A 27,441-nucleotide genomic window follows, 5' to 3' on the forward strand; every position below is an offset into this window, starting at 1 on the left:
AGTATTACCAACATTTTATAGAACATACAATAGTCCAGCACAGGCACAGGCCCTTTGGCCCACCAAGACCGTGCTGACTGTGATGCCATTCTAAGCGAGTCCCATCTGCCTACACACACCCATTCTCTATTCCCTGCCTGTTCACATGTCTGTAAATGCTTCTTAAGCACTGCTATCATATCTGCTTCCACCATCTCCGCAGACAGCGCGCTGCAGGCACCTACACTCTTTGCGTAAAAACACTTGCCTTGAACAGCTCCTTTAAACGTCTCACCTTTACCCTATGCCCTCTAGTATTTGACATTTCCACCGAGAATAAGACTGTGACTATCCACCCTCTGCACGCCCGTCATAATTTTATATACTCCTATCAAGTTGTCCCTCAGCCTCTGATGCTCTATTGAAAACAATCCAAGTTTGTCTAATCTAACCTCATGGCCAATACACTCCACTTCAGGCAACACCTTGGTAAATCTCTTTTGCACCCACTCCAAAACTTGTACATTATTTTCTGTTTTAATTTTGGATTTCCACCATCTGCAGTGTTGTGTGTTTGACATCGAATAAGTTGTTAGCCATTCCTCATAACATCTTCCTCTTTATCCTGGTGTTTAACTCTGCTTTGTGGAGCAACATTTCCTGTGGTTAAGTGTCCTATAAAATGTAACTTGCCCTTATAGTCGTTATCCTGTAGCATCCCATTAATGCAGCCATCAAATTCAGATCCCACAAGTTGGGATGGCGGGACTGCTGGGAAGAATCTGTTAAATGCATCATTCATTTCGGTCTGGATTAAATTAGACTATTAAATCCTAGTCCTGTGATCTGCATTGTGCTCAGCAATGAAGAGTCAGTCAGTTATTGCTGACTTGATGCCAGTATTCTCTCCAGTTGAGAATTTGTCCTTTGACCTTCAGACAAACTAGAGAAGTCATAAAGAGCCACAGGAGACTCTGAGAGGGCCTTTGATGGGAGACTTGTTGACTTTGTACTCATGTTGGTTTATATTTTCGAAGAGAAGAGAACATTTTAATGGAGTTACAACCAGCACAGTGCAAGGAAATGAGAGAGACCCACCTCAATTTCCTTCTCAGTCAGGGGAGGCGGACTGCAAGGAAAAAAGAAAATTGTAAGTTACACAGACGCTGTGGCATAAAAAACAGACCATTCAACCCAAGCAGGATTCCCAGCAGTTCTGGAATGACCAGTAATGTCCCAGATCCAAGGATTCCTCCCTTGTTAGCCAAGAAGATTTACTCTTCCTGTTTGAACGTGTCACTACCACCCTCTCTCCTGACCCATTCACCTCCTGACTAGCTAACTTTTGGTCTGTGGTATGACTGGCTTCTCTAGGCTTGGGGATATAATCTTCATAAAGAATTAGAAACATGCCGAACATATGTGAGAATGGAAGGTTGTGGTAATCGAGGGAGACTGCGAAATGGGGATCTTTAAAATGAGGGGCATTCTTCAGCTTCTCCCTACCAAACATAATGTTCCCTCCTCATGGGAGACCTCCTCATTTTGCATTCTTTCATACAACAAACACTTACTACATGGAATCCTCCTTTCACAAGGTGAATGAAAAGCATTTGTGGGAGACATGTCATTAACCATCACATGGTTATGCATCAAATGGTTAGAATGTTACTTGATGAAACCTACAAAAATGTCTCCAACCAGAGTTGGTGACTCAACAACTGCCTGGTCATGCTAGTGTTTTATCCCTCACAAGCCTCCTGCCACCCATCTTCATCTAAATTTATTAGCGTATCCTTCACCCCCTTCTCCTACATCTAACCTCTACTGTCATTTGTTATTAGATATTGCTCCTGTGATGTACCTTGAGATATTTTATTATTATAGAAGTACTTTTATAAATGCCAGCTGCTTTTTTTATTAATAAATATCATGTTTTAAATGGTAAATTTGCTCAGGTTTATAAATTGTATAGTTTAGATGTCCGAATGTAATCATTGTTGTGGTTCTGGTGGGCCACGAATTCAGTCAGTAACAAGACTAGTGACCTCTTTCATTCCACGCTCATCAAACATAAGCTTATGAGAAGCAGAGACATGATTGGGATGTTGAGGAAAGAGGAAGAGAAACAGAAAGAGGAAGAGAGAAAGAGAGAGAGAGAATGAGACAGACAGGCAGACAACTAAGTGAATAGAGAGAAAGACAGAAAAGAGGCTGGACAATATAAGGGTTAAAGGCACATGGAACTTAGACAGAGGTAAAGGAAGAGAAAGAGACAGAGACAGAAAAAGAGAGAGAGTTAGAAGTGCGGAAAGGGTCAGGAAGGGAAACAAAGAAAGGGCCAGAGGAAAGGAAATGAGAAAAATACATTAAGAGATAACGGTGTAAGAGAAAGAGTTGAGAAATAAAGATAGAGAGGGAAAAAAAGTGTGTGATGGAGCACACACAGATAGGGAGTAAGACACAAAACAGAGGGAGATACAAAGAGAGTTTGGCAGGTACAGAGGCAGAACAATAGCAAAAGAGAAAGAAACAAAAATAGGTGGAAATAAAGAGAGAGAAGGGGGTAGATATTTGAGAACTGAGTTGTCAATCTTGACTCAGAATTGTAACCTTACCCTCCAGGCAGTGACCTGTGAACCTTCAACTTCCTCAACAGAGAGTCTGGGATATTTGGCATGATGTCAGAATTGCCTTTACTCCCATCAGCTGCTTGGCAGGGAGTAGGAGATGGACCTGAAAGATATTGCAGTAAAAGTTTCCATGAGCTGTTGGAACTTTCTAAATGGCATGACAAAAAAAGGGTTTGAGCTTCTCCATTTTGACTGCAGCAGAGGAACACTTTGTAAAACTAAGGTTCTGAGGAGGGGTCACTGGATCTGAAACGTGAACTCTGATTTCTCTCCACAAATGCTACCTAACCTGCTGAGCTTTACAAGCAATTTCTGTTTTTGTTTCTGATTTTGGTTTTTACTTTATGAAACTAGGCAAGTGATAAACAATTTGCAATGCTGCCAGAACCCTGCAGTTGTTTGCCATCTGGTTTCCTATGAGTTAAACTCTGGAGCAGTAAGCTCAGTGACAAAATTAATCAGACTAATTAAATGTTTAATGGGCAAAGAAATGAAAAGTATCGAACTCAATTCAGCTCACGTCTTTTACATAACAGGTGATTCCACCCCCACAGAAGCAATCAATATTTTCCATTAGTCTGGGAGCTTGAACAGCAAAAATGCTGCAATTCAAAGCACATATTTGCTATTTATCAATGCAATGCTTGAACTGTTTAACACACACAATAAAAAACCCAAACTGTGCCTGCATCCCCATATAGAGTACACAAAACCTACTCCCACCCCTACACAAACCGCACCCATTGCCAAACCCTAAGACTCCTTGATAGACATGTAGCCCCAAAGCAAAAATAACGCGCATACCACACACAGGCATGTTTAAAACACCCCCAAATACCATCTGACGCATATACTCCCAACACACACATACACAATGCCCCATCACACACAAACACGCACATACACGCATATACATCCCATTCTCACCATTCTCAAACCCTCATACACATACCCAAGCTCTGATACACAGTCCACCTACAAACAGACACAGACACACATACCAAATCCCACACATACACAATAATCAGTGCCTGATTCAGCTGCTTTCTCCTACCTCTGTCTTGTTCGATTGTTTCACTGAGATCCGGTAATCTCAATGCTGACAGGTTTTGGTTCCTCATCATTTTATTTTCCTGATTAAATAAAGAGAAACCTTTTACTTGTCTTACACTGGAGATTGGTTTACTACTGGAATTATTGAGGCTGCATTTGAACACACAGGAAGCAATTCTCTGCCAAGCAAAATGGCTATTGTAGGGTTGCACTAAAATGCTGCATCTTTTGATTAAAAAAAATCCCACAAATATCGTAAAACACCTTACAACTACCATAAAGACCAGTGTATAAATCACACAAATGTAGTAGTTGCCTCCATAGCTTTTATGTATTCACCACATCACTGATAGCAATTGACTGTCCAAGGTTCACAGGTTATAAACTGTACACAAAGCTGTGAAATACAGCAGACATGATGTCAGATTACATTTCTACCTTAGCTTTTAAATCAGGCAGTTTGTCACTCATTATTCCTCACCATATACTAGAAGCAACTCAAGCATCAAGAGGTGCAGCATATTTCCCAGGTATAATTTGCTAAGTTACGGTACTGAGTGCTGCAAAAATAATACCTCAAGGTTAAATCTTTTGCATAAAATCCTGCCAACAGGATATTGAGAAAGACCCATCGAGTTCACCCTGCTGAATAAACAGTGTAGCCTTGCAAATTCCTGTTGCACCACCCAATAAAGCTGGCTGTTGGAATAAACAAATAAATTTGGCCATTGCAGGGACAAAATAGCTTACGGCAATTTCTCTCTTACTCTAGAACTCCAGCAGAGAAGATGTTGTTTGCAAGACAATCACAATCTAAACTAACTACAACAACAGCTTGCATTTACATAGCAGCTCCCACATAAAACATGGCAAAGTGCTTTACAGGACTGAGTATCATAGAGGAGAAAGAGAATTGGAACTGAGAAAGAGAGAGAGAGAGAGCATGAATAGTAATGCTGAAAAAGTGAACAGGGAATTAAAAAAAATAGAAAAATAACATGGGAAGTAAGATCCGGATGGACTTAACACCAAGGACAGACAGGAAGAGAGAGAAGGCGGAAGGTGCTGATATAGACAGGAAGTTAGAAAAAAGATGGGGAGAGACAATGTGAAAGGGCAGAGAGGATAATTGTTCACACTGTAAGAATTATACAGTATATGTTAAGGGGCGATGAAAAACTGAAATTTGGAACGGAATATGAAATACTTAGACATTTTTGGGGTGAAGTAACTTTATCACAAAATGTCAAAAGATCAAAGAGAACTGGGGATTATCTGCTGTTTACTAGAAATGCAAATAATTTTGGGAGCAGAATCCAATAAAAAGCATTTAGGTGAGAAAAAGTGAGTTTTACGGTCCTACTAGGAAAGACTAGGAACTGAAAAGGCAGCCTCAGAGTGAAGGGATGACTCTATAGCACTGAGATGGGGAGGACTTTCTTCAGCCAGAGAGCAATCCATGAAACTCATTGCTGCAGAGGGCTGTGGAGGCTACGTTATTGAGTGTATTTAAGACATAGTTAGGTTCTTGATTGATAAGAGGATCAAGGATAGTGGGGACAAAGCAGGAGAATGGGGCTGAGAAATATATCAGCCATGATTGAATGGTAGAGCAAACTCAATGGGCCAAATGAGCTAATTCTGCTCCTATGTCTAATTGCGAGACAAACAGAATTGGAAGAACCCCTAGGATCTGTGCTGGTCAATGCCTAGCAATAACTTCTGACCTGAAGTTGCTGTGAGTTTTCACAGACCTAGGTGTGTGTAAGTGAAAAAATATAGAACTTTTTCTCTGTCAGTAAAAGGAAAATTAAAACCAGTTGAAACACCCTTCAGGAAATATTTGTGAAACAAGTTTACATATTAAGATTCATAATTGTTTTCCATCTGAATCTGAACTGGTCTGAAGATTTTCTATCATTCTGCAATGATGAGGAGGTGGCAGTGTTGGACTGGGGTGTACAAAGTTAAAAATCACACAACACCAGGTTCTAGTCCAACAGGTTTATTTGGAAGCACTAGCTTTCAGAATGTTGCTCCTTCATCAGGTAGAAAGCTAGTACTTCCAAATAAACCTGTTGGACTATAACCTGGTGTTGTGTGATTTTTAACATTATTCTGCAAGTATCAGTTGTAAAAGACACATATTTTTGTAACTATAAACTGAAATGGAAGTTGGATTGCTATGTAATTGAAATACCAGGAGAGTTGTGCAATTTGAAAAATAAGTGCTGTATATTTTTGAGCTGTACAACACAATATTTTTTTGAAACAGTGAGGGGGTGAATTTGAGACTGAATGACAGCTAGTCTTTTGAGTTAAGAACATTCTGCTTGATTGACTGAGCTGTTTTTTTTAGAGATGTAAATTAAGTTGACCACTGCCAATACCTCAGGAGTATCCTATCGACAAAAGCAGCTTCACCGGAGACTCTCACTGATGTTACCTAGTATGGTGACAAAACATCTGAAAACAAACCTTCAAGCTCAGCGAGCAAACTTGCATACTTATCATCATCCTGAGCTACAAATCTTCTCAAAGATCGCTGGCCAAAGCAGCTATTGATGAAGAGATCCAGCATCACCTCCAGTGTGTTAATGCAGCCTTTGGTGGCCTGAGGAAAAGGGTGTTTGAGGACAACAGACCTGACAGCAAGGTCATGGTTTACAGAGCTGTGGTAGTTTCCACCCTTGTATATGGCTCTAAGACATGGGCCATCTACAACAGAAACCTGAAGGCACTGCAGCAGTACCAGCATTGCGGCCTGCAAATCCTCTGGGAAGAAAGACACACCAACACCAGTATCATTGACCAGACCAACATCCCAGCATCGAGGCACTGTGGGAATATAGTTTAACTGTGAATAGCTTAGTTGGTCACCATTTTGCTGTTTGTTTAAAGAATAAGTCCTGTCTGTAATTAATGTGTTATTTTTGAGTTCATTAAAGAAGCCTGGTAGGCATTTCTTTGACTCTGGATAGAGTACAAAAGAGACACAATTTGATACTCAATAAAATATTTAGTTATAGCTGATAAGTAGTGGGACTTGATGATGAGCACATTCTTCTCATCAGAATTGTAACATCACATAAAAACATTTTTAGATACATAAATCAAACACAGATAAAGGATCATAGACACATGAGAGAGAAAGAGAGAGAGAGAGAGACAGAGGGAGAGGAAGAAAAGCCATTAACTTGAAGAATAGTTATATCAGAAATAGGCATTTGTTCTAGCCCTCTGAAGAAGAGGTACAGTGGAACTTACTCCACTGTCATTTCCCTGTGAGCATGCATTCTTTTCTTTTCTCAGATAAGGATCTAATTCCCATTTGAAAGCCTCAATGGACCTTGATCCCATCACATTCTCACGCGGGACATTCCAGGGCCTGTCAACTTACTACATGACAAACCTTCTCCTCATATCACCATTATTACATTTGCAAATTGCCAGGACAGCAGCAAGCAACCAACCGCACAGCCTTTAGGAGATGGTAACAGCCTGAAGTTTCTCACCAGGACTACCAGAGCTTTCCTGTGTCATTTAAATGAGGTGACTTCTCTCTGGCCCACAGCATCCGATTAGCTGAGTGTTGGAGATTCTGAGAGGTTTCTAGATAATTTGACCACTGGATTTCAACCCACAGTCACATTATAGGGAACAAATAGGGTCTTATTAGCTTTACGCGCATAATTGATTCTCTCCCTCTTAGGCAGTCCCCAGTAATTGAAGATGACTTGCTTCCACATTAAACATTAGTCCTCAAGTGGCTAAAGAGTTCAGTGTGTGAACTACAGTCCCTGTCACAGGTGGTGTAATCGGCAAACTTGTAAATGGAGTTGGGTGGAATTTGGCCACACAATCGTGAGTGTATAAGGAGTACAGCAGGGGGCTGAATAAGGTACATTGAATTTGATGAACATTAGTAATAATACAACTGTTTCAAAACAGTTGAATGAATTTAAAGTCCTTTGAGATGCTCCTGAGAAATAAAAAGAAATTATAACAGGTCAGGCGATTTGGCCCATTGTATGTCTGCCAGCTCTTGGAACAAGCAGTCCTGTTTGGTCCTAAACTTCAACGCTTTTTGCCCATAACTTTGTAAGTTTTCCAACCTCCAGTATCTGCCTGATACTCTTTTAAAATTATTTGTGGAATCAGTTTCCATTACCTTTTCAGATGGAATGTTCCAGATGTGATAAGTGATGTTATTAGATAAAGAGGAAAACCAAGTTTTACCCTGTTGATTAGTCTGAACCACCAGCCAACCCCCAAAAGATGTACAATCCTAAAGTTTCCTTGTAGTATTTTTGTTTATAAATTAATTATAACAAATCAAATCCAATGTACAAAAGGGTGATCATGCTGATTAAGATACGATCATTTTAAAGTCATGCATTTTCTCCTTATTTTACTCATTTATTCATATTATTTATATTCAAAAATCAAAAGCTTACAGCATTTTGCAGAGCAAAGGTGTGAAGCTGGTTCAAGTGTCAAACATTCTCTGCTGCAGACATTTGAAAGCTGCGAAGTGATAAATTACAACACTGGAGTGCCATCATTTGTGGGTGGGTTTAATTACTGTGTGACTAGTTTACATAGGCTGTTCCCATTGTAAATACAGACACTGAGATTGATAATGGGAAAACGTGTGACACCAAGGTGCAACACCAAAGTGCGATAGAAGTGTGGCAGGCAGAAAATGCACACTGATACACGATTTTTAATATATGACAAATGTTTATCAGTTTAGCTTGAAAGCTCTTGCAGATGCAGCTCTTATTCGCAGCTGTGAACAACAGCACTTTGAAGAAGTAATAATGGAAAACCTTTCTGGTTTTCTTTATTACATTCTATGCTATCTATCACATATTTCCTGTCAAGCAATGATGGCATGGTGTAGCTGACAAGGTCAGAAGAAACACATGCAAAGTGCACTTTGACTCAGGAAAGATAATACCAGTTTGCTTGCTGTCTATGTCATGCTTGCGAGATCACAATAGAGAGCATATATGATAGCTCCTTGACAACCTTTAAAAGGATATGCACAGGCCCAGCAAGCATGCAAGGCTTTGCTCTGTGGAAAGCCTTATTAACGAGCAACAATATTACCTCCCGGAGCTTGGCAAGTTTCTGCATCTTCGGTTGCGCAGATGAGTCTTTGCAGTTGGATGCATTCAGTTGACTGGCGTCAAACACTTCACTGAACCCAAATCTCTCCGCTGCCTTGGGGGGTGATTGTGGCGGTGAGCTTTGTTCCTCATCGACCTCCAAACATTCCCAGGAAATGGCGCGCAACAAAGGCTGTGAGCTAAACGACTTGATTTCAGCCCTGCAGGGCATTCTGGAGTGAGGAACAGTCTGCTCGATGTGTTCAGGGACAGGCTTTGGAGTGGCAAATTCAGAAGCCAGAGGTTGAGAGGACCTTAAAGGAAATTCCTTGTACTCTGGAGTTCCCAGCTTTGTAGGGTTACCCAAAGTATGTCCTGCCCCATTGGAATCTATGTTGAGATTTACTTTGGCACGGTCACTCTTTTCCATTGGCTTGGATTCTCTACAGGCACCAGTTCCCAGGGAAACAGGTTGCATTGATGCCTCTGAAAAATTTGCAGAAGGAGGGACTTGGGAACTCACTGGTGCTGGAGATAACTTTCTGGCTTCCACTGTCTTTCTGATTGGAGATAATTTTCTGGTGTGCTTCTAATACAATAGTTTAGGATTAAAAAAAAAGTAAGTCTTCAAACAGTATTGCTCATGAAACCAACATTAAATGATTAATATAGTGACAGAACTAACCTCAGAATGTAATTGAATGTCTTGTTCTCTTGTACCAGGGACTTCCAAAAGCTATAAGTGAATGACATGTTATATCACCAAAACAAAGCAAGGTTACTGTGACACCAAGGTTGTGCATTGCAAGTACAAAGACTTGATGCAGCATGTTCCAAGTAATCATGAGTGGTTAAGAATTAGTCCCTAGAATACAGCTCGCAACCTAGTAAATATTGTTCACAATTTTCAAAACTCAATTTCTGTCCAATAAATTCTCAGTCATTCCAGCCTTGAAATCAACAGAAATTGTGTTGGAACCTTAACATACTGCAATAACCATCAATGTCAACTTTCCAGCTGCAATCCATATGATCCTATCAATCACCTTGACAATAAATGAGACTCCACCAATGATCTCTGTATGATTTCCTTCTACTTATTTCTATGCCATTTCATTCTGCGCCACATCTATCTATCGCGAACTATACAGTAAATAGAAAAGCAATGGGGAAAATTGATGCACAGAGAGATTTGGGTGTTCAGGTCCATTGTACCCTAAAGGTGGCAATGCAGGTTGATAGAGTGGTCAAGAAGGCCTATGGCATGCCTTCCTTCATCGGACGGGGTATTGAGTACAAAAGTTGGCAGGTCGTGTTACAGTTGCATAAGACTTTGGTTCGGCCACATTTGGAATGCTGCGTACAGTTCTAGAATATAGAATACAGAACATAGAACATTACAGCACTGTACAGGCCATTTGGCCCTCGATGTTGCACCAATCTGTGGAACCAATCTGATGTCCATCTACCCCACACTATTCCATTTTCATCCATATGTTTATCTAGTGACCATTTAAATGCCCTTAAAGTTGTCAAGTCTACTACTGTTGTAGGCAATGTGTTCCATGCCCCTACTATTCTCTGAATAAAGAAACTACCTCTAACAGCAAACCTATATCTACCACCCCTCAATTTAAAAGCTATGTACCCTCATGCTAGCCATTGTCATCCAAGGAAAAAGGATCTCATTGTCCACCCTATGTAACCTTCTGCTTATCTTGTATGTCTCAATTAAGTCACCTCTCAACCTTCTCTCTAATGAAAACAGCCTCAAGTCCCTCAACTTTTCCTCATAAGACCTTCCTTCCATACCAGGCACATCCTAGTAAATCTCCTCTGAACCCTTTCCAAAGCTTCCACATCCTTCCTATAATGCGGTGACCAGAACAATTCACAATACTCCAAGTGCGGACGCATCAGAGTTCTGAACAGCTGCAGCATGGTCTCGGGGTTCCAAAACTCAATCTTTCTTCCAATAAAAGCTGACATACCATATGTCTTCTCAACAACCCTATCAACCTGGTGGCAACTTTCAGGGATCTATCTATATGGACACCACGATCTCTCTGCTCATCTACACTACCAAGAATCTTACCATTAGCCCAGAAATCTGTATTCCTGTTGTGCCTTCCAAAGTGAATCACCTCACACTTTTCCGCATTAAACTGCATTTGCCACGTCTCAGCTGTGCAGCATATCTATGTCCCTTTGTAACCTGCAACATCCTTCAGTATTGTCCACAACTCCACTGACCAGAGTGTCATCTGCAAATTTATTAACCCATCTTGTTACAACCTCAGCTAGGTCATTTATAAAAATGACCAACAACAATGGTCCCAAAACAGATGCTTGCGGTACATTATTAGTAACTGAACTCCAGGATGAACATTTCCCATCAACCACCACCCTCTATCTTCTTTCAGCTTGCCAATTTCTGATTCAAAACACTAAATCACCCTCAATTTCATGTGCATTTTGTGCAATAGCCTACCGTGGGGAAACTTATCAAATGCCTTATTGAAATTCATGCACACCACATCCATCTGTTTGGTTACTTTCTCAAAGAACTCAATATGGTTTGTGAGGCATGACCTACCCTTCACAAAACAGTGTTGACTATCCCTAATCAAATTATTCCTTTCTAGATAATTATAAATCATATCTCTTATAACCCTTTTCAACACTTTACCACAACGGAAGTAAGGCTCATTGGTCTATAATTATCAGGATTGTCTCTTCTCCCGTTCTTGAACAAGGGGACAACACTTGTTATCATCTGGTCATCTGGCATTATTCCTGTAGACAATGACGACATAAAAATCAAAGCCAAAGGCTCTGTAATCTCCTTGCTGGCTTCCCAGAGAATCATAGGATAAATCCCATCTGGCCCAGGGAACCTAAGTATTTTCACACTTTCCAGAATTGCTAACACCTCCTCCTTGTGAACCTCAATTCCATCCAGGTTAGTAGCCTGTATCTCAGTATTCTCTTCAACAATATTGTATTTTTCCAGTATGAATACTAACAAAAAATATTCCCCATCTCCTCGGACTCCATGCACAACATCTCACTACTATCCTTGATTGGCCTTAATCTTTCTCTAGTCATTCTTCTATTCCTGTTATACCTATGGAAAGTTTTAGAGTTTTCCTTGATCCTATTTGCCAATGACTTCTCACATCCTCTCCTGGCTCTTCTTAGCTCTTCTGGTTGCCACATTATCAAAAGGATGTGGATGCTATGGACAGGGTGCAGAGGATGTTCACCAGGACGTTGCCTGGTGTGGAGGGTGCTAACTATGAAGAGAGGTTGGCTATATTAGTATTATTTTCATTAAAAAGATGGAGGTTGAAGGGGGACCTGATTGAGAGGTATCATGAGAGGTATAGACAGGGTGGATGGCAAGAAGCTTTTTCCCAGAGTGGGGAACTCAATTACTAGGGGTCACAAGTTCAAGGTGAGAGGGGAAAGGTTTAGGGGAGATATGCATGGAAAGTTCTTTACGCAGAGGGTGGTGCCTGGAATACATTGCCAGCAGAGGTGGTAGAGGTGGGCAAGACAGCATCATTTAAGACGTTTCTAGATAGATATATGAATGGGCAGGGAGCAGAGGGATACAGATCCTTAGAAAATAGGCAACAGGTTTAGATACAGCATCTGGATCAGCACAGGCTTGGAGGGTCGAAGGGCCTGTTTCTGTGCTGTAATTTTCTTTGTTCTTTGACCTTTTACTTCTAGTGCCTCTACTTCTGTCTTTATCCATAGTTTTGGTGTCACTAACTCCTTTAGAATAATGCACATTCAGACCTGTCATGCTTGCAACTAGTCATTGATAAAGCTATCCAAATGGTCTCAGGTTCCCTATTTCCATAGCCTCAAATGGATCTCTCATACTACTTTCAATCTGGGAGAAAAAAACACAAATTGCTAGTGAAACACAGCAGGTTTGGCAGCATCTGTGGGGAGAAAACAGTCAATATTTCGGGTCCTGTGACACTTCATCAGAGCTGGCAGAATTGAAGAAGAGTCACCATTCTTGAAATGTTAACTCTGCTTTCTCACCACAGATGCAGTCAAACCTGTTGTGTTTCACTAGCACTCTCTATTTTTGTTCCAGATATCCAGCATATGCAGTTCTTTGTTTTATTTTAATCTGAGAATTGTCTTCACGTTAGTCATTTCAGACCAAACATTTAAATGATTCCATACACTCTACATAGGCCCAAGAATGTCCAAAATTTAAAATGGTTTCCCTTATCTCCTGGAGCCTTTAGTAGCATCTCTGGCCATGAAGCTTTCCAGCTGATAGCTGAGCCCCCAATCTCTTCTCTACCTTCCAACCCCTCTTTTCCATCCCTTTATTATAATTCTTACCATGCTTAATATTCCAAAGTCTTTGTCTCCTGTTTTCCAAAGCAATAGCTATGTTTCCTGACACACTTCCTTCAGATTGTATTCTCACTGTGTTCAAATCAAACTGTATTGCAGCTCATTCTTACACAGCACTTCAAAGATATGAAATTCCTTTGTTTCTCTATCACTCCTTTCCCCTGACATTCAACATGATTAAAACCGAAACTCTGTGCCTCTTAATCACAAATCCCTGACTAAACTACATCTGCCGATCTTCAATTGTAGTAACATTCTGTCAGATGAACCTTGGATTCTCAATTGAGAAAATTAAACGTCAGAGAGTGATAGAGATATATAGTACGGAAACAGACCCTTTGGTTCAATCTGTCAATGTCAACCAGATATCCTAAATAAATTTAGTCCCATTTTCCAGCATTTGGCCCATATCCCTCTCAACCCTTCCTACTCATGTACCTATCCAGATGCCTTTTAAAAGTTGCAAGTGTACCTGCTCCACCTCTTCTTTTCATTAAACAATACAAAACCAAATGAGGCCATTTAACGGGTTTTGCCTATGCTGGCTTTTTGAAAGTGTAATTCAATTAATCCCACTCCTCTCCTTTTGCACTGTAAAAGCTTGTTCTTCCATCTAATTTTGAAACTTAGTGTTGAATTTTCTTCCATTACCCCTTCGGACAGTGCATTTCAGATTGTAACAATTTACTACAGAAATTGTTTTTATTCATGTCATTACAGTTCTTTTGCCAATGATCTTAAAGGTGTTATTTCTGGCTACCAATCCGCTGGAAATAATTTCTCTGTTTTACACTATTAAACCTTTATAATTTTGCACAGATCCCTTGACCTTTTCTGCTGTGAGGGGAACAACTCTACTTGTCCAGGCCTTCCACACAACTGCAGTTTCTCTTTCCTCGAACCATTCTGGTAAATCTCATCTGCAGCCTCTCCAAGGGCTTGACATCCTTCTGAAAGTGTGGTACTGACAACTGGACACTGTATTCCAGCTGAAGCTAAATCAGTGCTTAATAAAGGTACAAATACAAATCTTCTGCTTTTGAACTCTACACCTTTATCTATGGAGCTCAGGTGCTTTAAAGACTGTCTTTTGATCTTATCCTGACACTTCAAAGAGTTGTTTGATGAAGTATAAAGGTTACTTGCAAGGATGACGACAGCATCAAAAGCCTATAAATCTCTCTCACAGGAAGCACATGAATCCATCCCCAAAGACATCACTGTTGTCTACCCTACAGACATGGAAAATTTGATTTCACCATCTCCCTTCCATGTTTTTGATTTCTTGCTATAGGTTACATTAATTATGTTATTAAGTTTATTAAATTGACATATTTTGCTCACTGGTAATAGGAAGATGACTTTAATACAACAGGGACATTTAAAAAAAAATTGGGTTATGGCACGGTCTCAAGGTCAGTATATGTGGCAAGGTCAGCATATGTGCCCATTCCTAGCTGCTTAGGTTGTCGCAGCTGAGTGGTTTGTTACGCCACTTCACAGGGAAGTTAAGATTCAATGTGAGAACAAAGTCACACAAGAAAGATAAGTTTCCTGCCCCAAAGGACATTATCAAACCAGTTGGACCTCTCCCTGCTTCTGCACAGAATTGTACACGCCATGGCACAGCGCTATTCCCTTAGTCACCCCTGTGAGCTGTAGCATCCTGTTCTCATTCGACCGTTACATGCAGAACGGATAAGGACTTTTTTTTAGTAGATCAAAACACTGCAACACCAACACCAGAATAGCTGGTCGATTGGAAGGGTTGATGCGTAGGGATTAGGTAATCTGGGCAGTAATGCAGGATGTGAACAAACAGAACTCTGCTTTTTTTGTTAGTGCAAATGCTTTATTTTCCAGGAAGTTTTACTTTCCTGAAGTCTTCCAGGAATAATGTGCTTGTGTCAAATATGTTAAAACCAGCTATATGAGTGTGGTATCCACAATTTGAGCTTGGAGAGGCACCACTTTCTTGAAAAGCATGGTCTTGACAGCAACAGAGAATTTAGAAGAGGTAGCTTGGACACATTGGCGTGGTGAGGATGGAAACTTGGCTGTTTATCAAACAGCTGTGATGCGGCGAGAGCTGGATGTGGACGGAGTGAGAGAAATATTAAAGAGCCAAGTAATTGCTCCAACATTGCTTTTCCAATAATCAATGAAGTACAGGTTCAGTCACCTCTAACGCACTAATATCTTAGGTCTCCTCATAGTCTACGTAATAATGTCTAACATACTAATGTAATTTGTACCTCATTGCTATATTAAAATATACTACATCTTGATAAGATGAGAACCTATTCTCATAAAAAGTCACTGCAGTTTTCCTCTCCCACTGCACAACAAATAGACTGTCAAACCCAGTCAAGAAAAGAGTAGGGAGGCAGCAAAGTAAACAAACTGCAACATTTAAAAGGGAATAAGAAAAGCACAACAGAGAGGTATTGAGAATGGGGTAGCAGGGAAAGTAGCATAACTTAGAAACAGATGACAATAAGACTGAGAAAGAGGTTGCAGAAAGATTCTTGAGAATAATGTTTGAATGAGATCAAGAGTTGGGAGTGAGCAGGAGAGAGGAAATGGGCATGAGATGGGAAGAGTCAGGAAGGAACTGCAAGTCGAAGTAGATGTGAGCAGGGAAACATGGGTGCAAGAAGGAGGGAGAGTTGCACATGAACAGGAAATATTGGAATGAAAACTGGGGGTGAGCTGGAATGGGAGGTGAGTGGGAATCGGAGTGCGTGGTAGGTGACAGCTAGAGTGCAAGGTGGATGAATTAGGTAGGAGATGGTGCAAAAGTGCATGTGCTGAAGCATGGTTGAAGGTACACCAACCACATCCACCATAGGACCGGGTATAAGTAATAACTTGGTGAAAATCGAGCGCTTGTGTACTGCTGACATCTAATCAAATCCAGAGCTTTCTTAAGGAAATTCTTGTATGAAAAGCTATCATAAATTTAACAACATAACTTAAGTTATTTAATATAATCACTGGTTTAATGACAAGCTATCGAAAGATTTCTGGTAAATACAATTATCAGTCAAGCCAAAATATAAATTCAGTTTTTAATTTCAAATATAAAATAGTTTCACATTGCTTTTGGACTATTTAACCTCAGAGTGAGCAATCAGAAATGTTAAAATATCCAAACATGTAAAATGGCAGGAATGTTAAAGGGTTAATCAACTCTCTCAACTTACACAGATCAATTCATTACTGAGTTATCCCAAGTATTGAGTGATTGTGAGAAGAACTTTCTCTTGAATGCTAACCACATTGGGCTATACCTGTTAGAATATTCATATGGCAACCTAATTTTGAAAAGTCTTTGTCATGGGAGTTGGGTTTTGCTGGCAAGGCCAGATTTTGTTGCCCATATCTAATTGCCCAATCAGTAATTTGTTAGGCCATTTCAGAGAGCAATTAGGAGCTGATGTTGATCTGGAGTTACGTGGATGTTGGCGAATATCATATAAATGAACCATGTTGGCTTTTACAACAATCCAGTAATTTCATAGTTACCATTCATTTCAACTTTCAACTAGATTTCAATTCTAATTGTCTTAATTAATTGAAGTTAAGTTCCATCAGCTGCCACGGGGGAGTTTAAACTTTGTCTTCTGGATATTCATTAGCCGTCTTGATAATTCCTGGATGCCTGAAGATAAGAATTGCTGTGTTTATTCACCAAAGTTACTATTCTCCAATTGTCTCCAGGTCAAGGGTGAAGCCTGATTTTAGATTTATAACCCAATTAATCCTAATCAAAACAGGTCATGCACTGGTAGAAAATGTGTAGGCTGTTATTTAACAGATCAAGAATTCATCACTCCCCAGCCCTCAGCAACTCCCTGTGAATCCATACCATTCCAAGTTTGGATTTTTTTTACCTTCATTTCTTTCTCTCTGTTGGGTGATGGAGGAGGTTTCTCCCCTGCTTGAGTTGAAGTTGTAACCATTGTTCCTACACAGTTTGCAGTGGATGGATCTAAACCAAATGATAAAATCATTACAGTGTTTACATTAGCGGGTGTGGTTCACATCAGATCTCTTGTGACAGTTTAAAAAGTCAAAGACTGTCTCCCTTTAGAAAGCATTAAGAAAGACTGAAGGTCTTGCATTTCTGTAGCGCCTTTCACAACCTTAAGATGCTCCAAACATTTCACAGACAGCAAGTTACCTTTGAAGTTGAGTCATTGCTATAATACAGGAAATTAGCAGCTAAGTTACACACAGCACAAATAGTAATGGCCAGATAATCATTTTAGATAATGTTGGTTTTCATATATAAAATATGTAAGGGATATACATTGGCCCTGTACACTGAACAGAGCTCTTTGATTTTACATCAAAACAATATCAAGAGATTTTTAAAATCTCCTTTTGAGAGCAGGCAGGCAGTGGTTTAATGTCTGACCCAAAAGAATGCACCTCCATAGTGCATGGGATGTCAGCTTGAATCACGTATCTAGAATAGGACTTGAAATCACAAACTGCAGCGTCAGAGGTGAGAGGCTTACTCACTGAGCCACAGTCAACATCTATGCAAAATGCAGCACTATCTCTTTCTTTGTGAAGCCGGTGGAACAGTGCTGGTTTTTTTCTTCTTTTTCTTTTTCACTCTTGGGTTGGAGATGTCACTGGAAAGGCCATTATTAACTGCCACTGAGGAGATGCCAAACTGTCTCCTTGAACCACTCCAGGCTACAGCTGATGTGAGTATAGGCGAAAGTGACGACTACAGATGCTGGAGATCAGAGACAAGATTAGAGTGGTGCTGGAAAAGCACAGCAGGTCAGGCAGCATCTGAGGAGCAGGAATATCAACGTTTCAGGCAAGAGCCCTTCATCAGGATGGAGGGATGGAGTTGAGGGATTTCAATTAGCAATGGTGAACAAATGCCAATATGGCTCCAACTCAAGACGGTGTGTGACAGGGCAAGAAAACGGAAGATGATGGTATTTCCTTGTGTTTGTTGACCCTTTTGTTTTGGTGGTAGAAGTCATAGGTTTGTCAGGTGGTGTCAAAACAGCCTTGGAAAGTTGATGCAAAGCATCTTGTAGTTTGTAAACACTGCTGACACTGTGTTACAGTGGTGGGAGAAGTGAATGTTTAAATATCATCAAATTTATTTATTTGTACACAGGGATATCCACTGAATCTGGATGTAAGTTTGCTAGCCAAGCTGGAAGGTTCAATTTCAAATGTTTCATCACCATACTAGGTAACATCATTAGTGAATATCCAGTGAAGCACTGGTGTTAGTGTCCACTTTCTATTTATGTGTTTAGGTTTCCTCAAGTTGGTGATGTCATTTCTTGTTCTTTTTCTCAGAGGGTGGTAAATGGGGTTTAAGTCAATGTGTTTGTTGGTAGAGTTCCAGTTGGAATGCCATGCTTCTAGGAATTCTCGTGCGAGTCTCTGTTTTGGCTTGTCCTAGAATGGATGTGTTGTCCCAGTCGAAGTGGGGCTTACATGCAGATAAGGAAGGACACCACTTCGAATGGGACAACACATTGACTCTATCAACATTGACTTGGATCTCTTTTACCACCCTCTGAGAGAAAAAGGAAATGACATCACCAACCCAAGGAAACCTAAACACATAAATAGAAAGTAGGCACTAACACTAGTGATTCACCGGAGTCCCACTGACAATGTTACTTGGTATGGTGAGGAAATGTTTGAAAACGAGCCTTCCAGCTCAGCTAGCAAACTTACATCCAGAACCTCAACCTGAGCTACAAATCTTCTCAAAACTCGCTAATATCCACTGAATATTGAAAGTGCCAGAAGAAAGATCAAAGAGGAAATCTCATAGGGTATATGCAATAACTGCTACATACACTGGGAAACAATCTGTGCAATATGAACTGTTCCAAGTGGTGACAGGAATGGGTTACTTCAATGGATTTTACTATTCCAGGGCCTTGGAGATCAATCATGGTTTCTGCTTCTAGTTTTGAAGAAGGAGTTAGATATAGCTCTTTGAATTAAAGGGATCAAAGAGTATGGGGTGAAAGTGGGAACAGGGCACTGAGTTGCATGATCAGCTGTGAACAGATTGCATCTTGGAGCATGTACAATGACCTACTCCTGCTCCTATTTTCTATGCCTCTTTATTTTGACAATAACTGTACACTGGCTACTAATGGAATGAAACTTATGGTTGTTTTGGTGAGAACAGGATTGGGTTTGCCCATGATGATGTCTCTCCACCACCTGCTATAGTAGGATTGCCCACAGACACATGCTGTCTGGAATCATCACGGAGATGCCCCACAGAGAGGCTGAAGAGAGGGCTTTAGACCAAGAACTGATTTGGCTGGATAGCTTGTTGTCAACTGACATGGATACAATGGGCTAAATGGCCTCCTTCTTTGTTGTCATTTTATATGATTCTATGAAGAAGGTAGTGAATCAAATAAAGGAAGAAATATCTGGAAATGTTTCAGTTTACGCTGTTCTAAACAAAACTCCCCTGATAACACATGTAATGACACTGCACACTTACCGATCTGTGGTTGTATAGTCACAGAGTTACTTCTGGAAGGGCTTGGGGAAGCTATTGGTGTCCGTGATGGAGTGAGTGCTGCAATTAATAAAAGGTAAAATGTCATTCGGAAATACCATGGGCAAGTATACAAATTCACCAGGACCAACAGCTTTTTACTAATGCTTCAACAAAAGGAACATCTGTAATTGGTTACACTCTCACTGCGTTTGTGATTATCTCCTTTCAATCATTAAATAATCTGTTTTTTTATTCTCATAATTTAGTACAAAGGTATGGATCAGTCACAATCTGATTGAACAATGAAATAGTCTCAAGAGGCTCCTTCTGTTCTTACATTTACAACACTGGAGAGACGTCAAAGAGAGGATTGCAAGCTGATCTTTGAAATATTTCCCAACTACATGTTCACTTGCCATTCAATTTTGCTAGAATTCTGTTTTCATCCTTCTAAGAAAGATTTGCATTTTTATACTGCCTTATGCAATTTCCAAAGCATTTTAAAGTTAAAGAAGTACCTCTGAATGGTTGTCATAGTTGTAATTAAGGAAAGACAACAGTCAATTTATGTATAAGTGGACAGACAGAACCAGAATTGGAGATAATCTGTTTTAGAGAGATTATCAACCTTAAATGTTAATTTTGCTTCTTCTTCAACAGGTGATACTTAGCATGCTGAATATTTCCAGCATCTTGTGTTTGTATTTACTCAACTTTAAGGATTAAATATTGGTCAGAGCACAAGGGAAAATTTCCCAGCTGTATTTGAAATGTTGTAGTAAAATTGTTTACATCCTCAAAAGACAGACAGGCCCTCAGTTTAACATCTCACCCAAAAGACAGCCCCATGATGGTGCAGTGTTCCTTTAGTACTTCACTCAGAAGCTCAGCCTGGAGTTTTGGGCTGCAGGCTCTGGTACGGAATTTGAAGTTTGTAACTCAGAGAAGTAATTCCTACCCACTGAGACACAGCTGTTTCTTTAGATGGAACTCGTAATGATCACCTGTAGTGGTTCTACCTGCACAGAATTCCTGATATACACCACTGGCTCTTTGAGTCTCCAGAAAAGAGTTTCAAAATCTTAATGATACTCTTCAGCTCAAAATCTTCACACTTTGACATTCAACTACCTACTAACCCCCAATAGCTATCCTTGGAGTGTTTAATGGGGACAGAATAAAGGGAGTAAAAAATGAGGTCTGCAGATGCTGGAGATCACAGCTGCAAATGTGTTGCTGGTCAAAGCACAGCAGGCCAGGCAGCATCTCAGGAATAGAGAATTCGACGTTTCGAGCATAAGCCCTTCATCAGGAATAGGAGAGAGAGAGCCAAGCAGGTTAAGATAAAAGGTAGGGAGGAGGGACTAGGGGGAGGGGCGATGGAGGTGGGATAGGTGGAAGGAGGTCAAGGTGAGGGTGATAGGCCGGAGTGGGGTGGGGGCGGAGAGGTCAGGAAGAGGATTGCAGGTTAGGAGGGCGGTGCTGAGTTGAGGGAACCGACTGAGACAAGGTGGGGGGAGGGGAAATGAGGAAACTGGAGAAATCTGAATTCATACCTTGTGGTTGGAGGGTTCCCAGGCGGAAGATGAGGCGCTCCTCCTCCAGCCGTCGTGTAGTTGTGTTCTGCCGGTGGAGGAGCCCAAGGACCTGCATGTCCTCGATGGAGTGGGAGGGGGAGTTAAAGTGTTGAGTCACGGGGTGATTGGGTTGGTTGGTTCGGGCAGCCCGGAGGTGTTCTCTGAAGCGTTCCGCAAGTAAGCGGCCTGTCTCACCAATATAGAGGAGGCCACATCGGGTGCAGCGGATGCAATAGATGATGTGTGTGGAGGTACAGGTGAACTTGTGGCGGATATGGAAGGATCCCTTGGGGCCTTGGAGGGAAGTGAGTGTGGAGGTGTGGGCGCAAGTTTTACATTTCCTGCGGTTGCAGGGGAAGGTGCCGGGGGTGGAGGTTGGGTTGGTGGGGGGTGTGGATCTGACGAGGGAGTCACGAAGGGAGTGGTCCTTGCGGAACGCTTATAGGGGAGGGGAGGGAAATATATCCTTGGTGGTGGGGTCCGTTTGGAGGTGGCGGAAATGGCGGCGGATGATACGTTGTATGCGGAGGTTGGTGGGGTGGTAGGTGAGAACCAGTGGGGTTCTGTCTTGGTGGCGGTTGGAGGAGCGGGGCTCAAGGGCGGAGGAGCGGGAAGTGGAGGAGATGCGGTGGAGGGCATCGTCGATCACGTCTGGGGGGAATCTGCGGTCCTTGAAGAAGGAGGCCATCTGGGCTGTGCGGTGTTGGAATTGGTCCTCCTGGGAGCAGATGCGGCGGAGACGAAGGAATTGGGAATATGGGATGGCGTTTTTACAGGGGGCAGGGTGGGAGGAGGTGTAGTCCAGGTAGCTGTGGGAGTCAGTCGGTTTATAATAGATGTCTGTGTTGAGTCGGTCGCCCAAGATAGAAATGGAAAGGTCTAGGAAGGGGAGGGAGGAGTCTGAGACAGTCCAGGTGAATTTCAGGTCGGGATGGAAGGTGTTAGTAAAGTTGATGAACTGTTCAACCTCCTCGTGGGAGCACGAGGCAGCGCCGATACAGTCATCGATGTAGCGGAGGAAAAGGTGGGGGGTGGTGCCAGTGTAGTTGCGGAAGATGGACTGTTCCACATATCCTACGAAGAGGCAGGCATAGCTGGGGCCCATGCAGAATAAAGGGAGACTAGTTCTGTATCTAACCCCATACTGTACCGGAGCTGTGAGATTTGGTAGGGACAGATTAGAGGGAGATTCACTCTGTATCTAACCCTGTGCTGTATCTGTCCTGAGATTAAGGGAAATTCATTCTGTACTTAACTCCATGCTGTACCCGTCCTGGCAGTGCTTGATTTGAGAGTGCAGATCGAAGTTTACTCTGTGACCATCTGAACAAGATGATCAAGCTAATTTCTTGTGACTATGAGAAGCCCTATATACCTGGCGGAGAGTCAGAAGTGCTGGTTCTGGAACGGCGGCAGCGACGTGTGAGAAACCTCTCACTGATCTTCTTTGCTTCCTCCAGCAATTCAGCATTTTTCTTCTTATCTTCATCTGAAAGCTGCACTTCTGGTAACTTGTCATTCACAAGATCATAGATATGGCCATCACCATCTTAAAAACAACAAATATCAATCAGCAAAACAATCTCAATCAAAAACAAGATTGTATATTTATATAGTGCCTTTAACATAATAAAATGGCCCATGGAATCTCACTGAAATACTGTAAAACATAATGATTTATTGAGCTACATAAGTTACATGAGGAGACTGGAGAGATACTAAGGGGCAAGGCCATGGATGGATTTTAAAATCAAGGCACTGCTTGACTGGGAGCCAATGTAGGTCTACAGCACCAGGTTGTTTGGAGGATGGGACTTGATTAAAGTTAAGTCACCAGAGCTGTGGATGACTTCAAGAGGGTAAAATATGGGTGGTCAGCGAGGACTGCATGGGAGAGATGGGAGACATGACAAAGATGTGAATGAAAGCTTTAGCATCACATGAATTCAGACATGCAGTAGAGTCAGGCAATGTATAGAGGGGGGAAATGGGTGGTCTTAGCAATATCCTGGACGTTTGATTGGAAGTTCATCTTGGGTTCAAACAAAGAGTCACAAACAGTCAACTAAGACCGAACATCTCTGAGTCCATCTCTGCATGGTAACTCAGAGATTAAAAGGAGGCTGTACAGATACACAAATCTTTGATGCCCTCAGAAAGTCACTCAGCAAACCTAGCCAGCTATTATCAGGTGCTCTGTGTTTGATCAAATGGTCTCAGCATTTGTCAGAGGAATGACTGTTGGAAGCAACCACTTGTCTGACCACCTCCACCTCTCACCAACAACCCAAATCCGCAATCCACATCTTGACTCCCACTCTAAGGTCCCAATCATGCCATTACTTATCTCTGACCTCAGGTCCCCCTGTGGTCCTGGGTATTGGCTGGGAGCCATGCCTCAAGTAGCCACTGCTCCTGCTGGTAGCAATGACAAGTTGCTCGTCTCTGACTGGCAGTAGCTCTTGGTAAATGAGACTTCTGTTGGAGGGGACCACTGCAGAGGCCCCAAAAGTGGCCAATTTAGTGCCTGAAGGACATATGATACACGAAATGACCCAAAATCTCCACAATGGGTTAGATCCCCATAGCCATGAGAAAATGCTCACATATTATTTGTCTGTCTCTGCTCAAAGGCTCATTGAGGGAAATGCTGTGATTAGTATTGTTGTCTTTCAGAATTATATATATTTTTATATAAGTTAAAGAGTGAAAAAAAAAGAAACAGAATGACAGAGTCAGAGAGTGAAATTGAGAGACACAGCAAAAGGAAGGTATAAAGGGAGACACAAATATGAGAGAAAGGAGGTGGAAATTATGAGAAAGACAGAAAAGGAGATAGATAATTGAAGAAATTAACCAAGAGAGGTAAAGATAGACAAACAGAGAGAGGAAGGAAATGACTAAGAGCAACGGACAAGCAGGGAAAGATACAAAACAAGGGACAGAAACTGACTGAAAGATCAAGAAAGAGGCTGAGAAAGAAGTAAGTAAGAATCAGAAACAGAGGGTCAAAACCTGCAACTCAATGTGAAAAAAGAAGACAGAAAAAATAGTTGCAACATTAATAAGTGAACATAGTAAGTATGATGTGAAGCCAGCCAGGGATCTCTATGCTGAACAATACTTTACCAACAGAGGTCAGGGAACTTGTTGAAGAGAAGGAGGTTCTGGAGTTCCTGCTTGACCGTCTCTGAATAGGACTATGGGATCTGGAAAGGGCAAGGAAAATGTTCAGGCAAAGTTAAAATCTTAAAATTCATGCAGTGTAAATTTAATGGGGTCCTCATTCCCTATCCGAAGAAGAATTTCAACTTTAAATATATAGAGGAGGGGGAATACACATACAGGATGGAAACACCAAGCAGAAATGGATTAAACACTGGGAGATAAGAAATAAACAACTGCAGAGGGAGATAAACACCAGGCAGAGTGACTCAATGTAAGGGGAGGAAAAGACTTCTTTTTAAAACTCATTCAAGGAACATGGGTATCACTAGCTAGGCCAGCATTTATTGTCCATCCCTAATTGCCCAGAGGACAGTTAAGAGCCAATCACATTGCTTTGGGCCTGGAGTCACATGTAGACCAGACCAGCTAAGGATGACAAGTTCTTTCCCTAAAGGGCATTACTGAATCAGATGGGTTTTTCCTGATTATTGATAATTATTTCATGGAGGAGAAAGTGAGGACTGCAGATGCTGGAGATCAGAGTGGAAAAATGTGTTGCTAGAAAAGCGCAGCAGGTCAGGCAGCATCCAAGGAGCAGGAGAATTGACATTTCGGGCATAAGCCCTTCTTCAGGAATCTTCAGGATTCCTGCCTGACCTGCTGCACTTTTCCAGTAACACATTTTTCAGCAATTGTTTCATGGTTATCATTCAACTCTTAATGACAGAGTTTCATTAAACTCAACCTTCACCATCTGCCATGGCCAGATTTGAACCCAAGTCCTCAAAACATAACTTAGGTCTCTGAATTAATAGCCTAATGATAGTACCACTAGGCCATCACCTCCTTAGATGAGAGTACGCTGACTGAATGAGCAAGTAGGTTAATGAGTGAGTGAATGAGTGATGAGCGCAAGATAGACTGTATATGAGTGTCAGCCTGAGTGTTTCCTTCAATAATTCCAATATGTATATTTGGATCCTAAAAGCCATTGGGCTGATTTTTACATTTGGTTAAAGGTGAGTGTGTTGAGTTTTTGGAGGGGTTCTTGTCACTATACTTTACCAAATATGCCTCATTAGCTACCCATTCTGCATCTATGGCATCCCTCACATTCAATTCTATCATCAGTTTACCACATACTGTTACCAGAAGAACTCGCATTACCTACCAAAAGACCAGTATCCCTTGTCCCATGCCATCTTTGAAGAATCGCTGTGCACTGACTCAAGTATGGTTAATCTGACGGTGCCTCTCACTGGCAGTGAGGGGCACAGCACCTACAAATGCACGCTGCCAAGGACACGTAGCCAGCACAGCTAACACTCCCTCACACATTCAACGCATTTCTTTCATCCTAGTCACTGGCTAACTATCACATTACACCACAGCATACCTTACCGGTCCACAGATACACCCTGTCTAAACACCCTCTCTGAGTTCCCGCTAATCTTTCCCCACCGTCCAGTGAGTGTTTGCATCTGGACATTATCCAGTAGGGACATTACAATCAAGCAGTCAGTCATGTCTAAACATGAGCTTTTAGATTAGATTAGATTACTTACAGTGTGGAAACAGGCCCTTCGGCCCAACAAGTCCACACCGACCCGCCGAAGCGCAACCCACCCATACCCCTACATTTACCCCTTACCTAACACTATGGGCAATTTAACATGGCCAATTCACCTGACCCGCACATCTTTGGACTGTGGGAGGAAACCGGAGCACCCGGAGGAAATCCACGCAGACACGGGGAGAACGTGCAAACTCCACACAGTCAGTCGCCTTTTATTAACAGCCAACAAAAGGAAGCACAAAGGAAAGTAATACAGGCTCCAGTTTGCCCCTCAAAATACAAAATAAATTCTGGAAGGTTACTCTGACAGATGCTCCTCTGCACTCAGCTAGCATCGACTGGAACAGGGGTCAGGCATTCTGCCTGCCCTGAAGTGCTCAATACAGCTGAGCTCTGTCAGGCATAAGGTGAGCTTTCTCCAACTCAATATCCTCCTCTTCCTACTTCAGACGGAGATTGCTCCCAATCCCCAGCTCTTCAACATCCATCACATCGCCTCATACTTTGCACCAGTTGTGCAGAACACAGTTTGCCAGGATAGTGCAGCACACTCAGTCCAGGCTGGACTGGAACCCACCAAATTGACTGGCCCATGCTGCAGCACTGGACCCTCAGAAGCCCCATTGTTTGTTCCACAACAGCCCTGATTACACGCAGTATGTGTACCAACTTGGCAAAGGCGTCACCCCAGCTGAGTGACCACCACGTAACATCTGAAAGGGAGTGCCTGCTGTACTCCAAGCCCCCTTTCATCTCAGACATCTTGCTGTCTCAGAGCTGAGAGTACCATGGTGAGGGGGAGCTTAGGTTGATCACTGAACTAGTGCTGTCAATCTTCACACAGGGGCTGAGCAAAAATATTACCTTCAGGAGAGGGAGAGAAAAAATAGGTTGGTAATTTCTGCAGAGTTCCTCCCAGATTGTTCCCCTATTTGTGTGGAATTTCACCAAAAGTTGCAGCACTCAGGAGAATTTCCACAGGTGTCCGACTCCACAGTGCTTACCTTATCTGTGATGTTTGATCCAACTCCCTGTCTGGAGAGCTGGTGACGTCAGGCAGCACTATTGCTGGTGTCTCACTCATCCTGGGATCAGATCCTAGAATCTAAAATCAGATTTAAAGCACAGATAATTAATGTTAACAAATTAAGAATGAACTCTTCCTACACAAACATCAAAACAAATCAAAATACAATTCAAAATGGCCTTTGCAAATCCTGAAACTTTTAAAATTTATTCATAGCCTGGAAGACTAATTCAAAACCTCCTCACACTAATAATAAGTGCAAAATTAAAATTATACATGTTCTGTGATCACTGCCCTTACCAGACCCACCCACTATCGCCTAATGCTGTCATTGAACAATGGACTGACAAACAGAATTGCATTTATACAGCACCATTCACTACTCCACGATACTCCGAATAATTT

The 27,441-nt window shown here is 41.7% G+C and overlaps 1 protein-coding gene across 6 annotated transcripts in view; it reads right to left on the minus strand.

The window, feature by feature from the left end:
• mrvi1 (murine retrovirus integration site 1 homolog) overlaps window positions 1-27,441 on the minus strand; it is a 120,191-nt gene that overhangs the window by 44,175 nt on the left and 48,575 nt on the right. For 5 of the 6 annotated variants that reach the window (XM_060838990.1, XM_060838992.1, XM_060838991.1 and 2 more), the window contains exons 6-15: window positions 27,014-27,114; window positions 24,395-24,474; window positions 22,641-22,814; window positions 19,689-19,766; window positions 17,065-17,162; window positions 9,465-9,515; window positions 8,781-9,368; window positions 3,667-3,745; window positions 2,598-2,715; window positions 1,078-1,108 (exon numbers count right to left, since the gene is read on the minus strand). In XM_060838990.1, the coding sequence (XP_060694973.1) occupies window positions 1,078-1,108; window positions 2,598-2,715; window positions 3,667-3,745; window positions 8,781-9,368; window positions 9,465-9,515; window positions 17,065-17,162; window positions 19,689-19,766; window positions 22,641-22,814; window positions 24,395-24,474; window positions 27,014-27,114 (1,398 nt within the window). The remainder of the gene's footprint in view (window positions 1-1,077; window positions 1,109-2,597; window positions 2,716-3,666; window positions 3,746-8,780; window positions 9,369-9,464; window positions 9,516-17,064; window positions 17,163-19,688; window positions 19,767-22,640; window positions 22,815-24,394; window positions 24,475-27,013; window positions 27,115-27,441) is intronic. The other variant, XM_060838994.1, reaches the window with a different exon arrangement.

The sequence above is a fragment of the Hemiscyllium ocellatum genome, chromosome 18, assembly GCF_020745735.1.
Source record: "Hemiscyllium ocellatum isolate sHemOce1 chromosome 18, sHemOce1.pat.X.cur, whole genome shotgun sequence".
NCBI classification, from domain to species: domain Eukaryota; kingdom Metazoa; phylum Chordata; class Chondrichthyes; order Orectolobiformes; family Hemiscylliidae; genus Hemiscyllium; species Hemiscyllium ocellatum.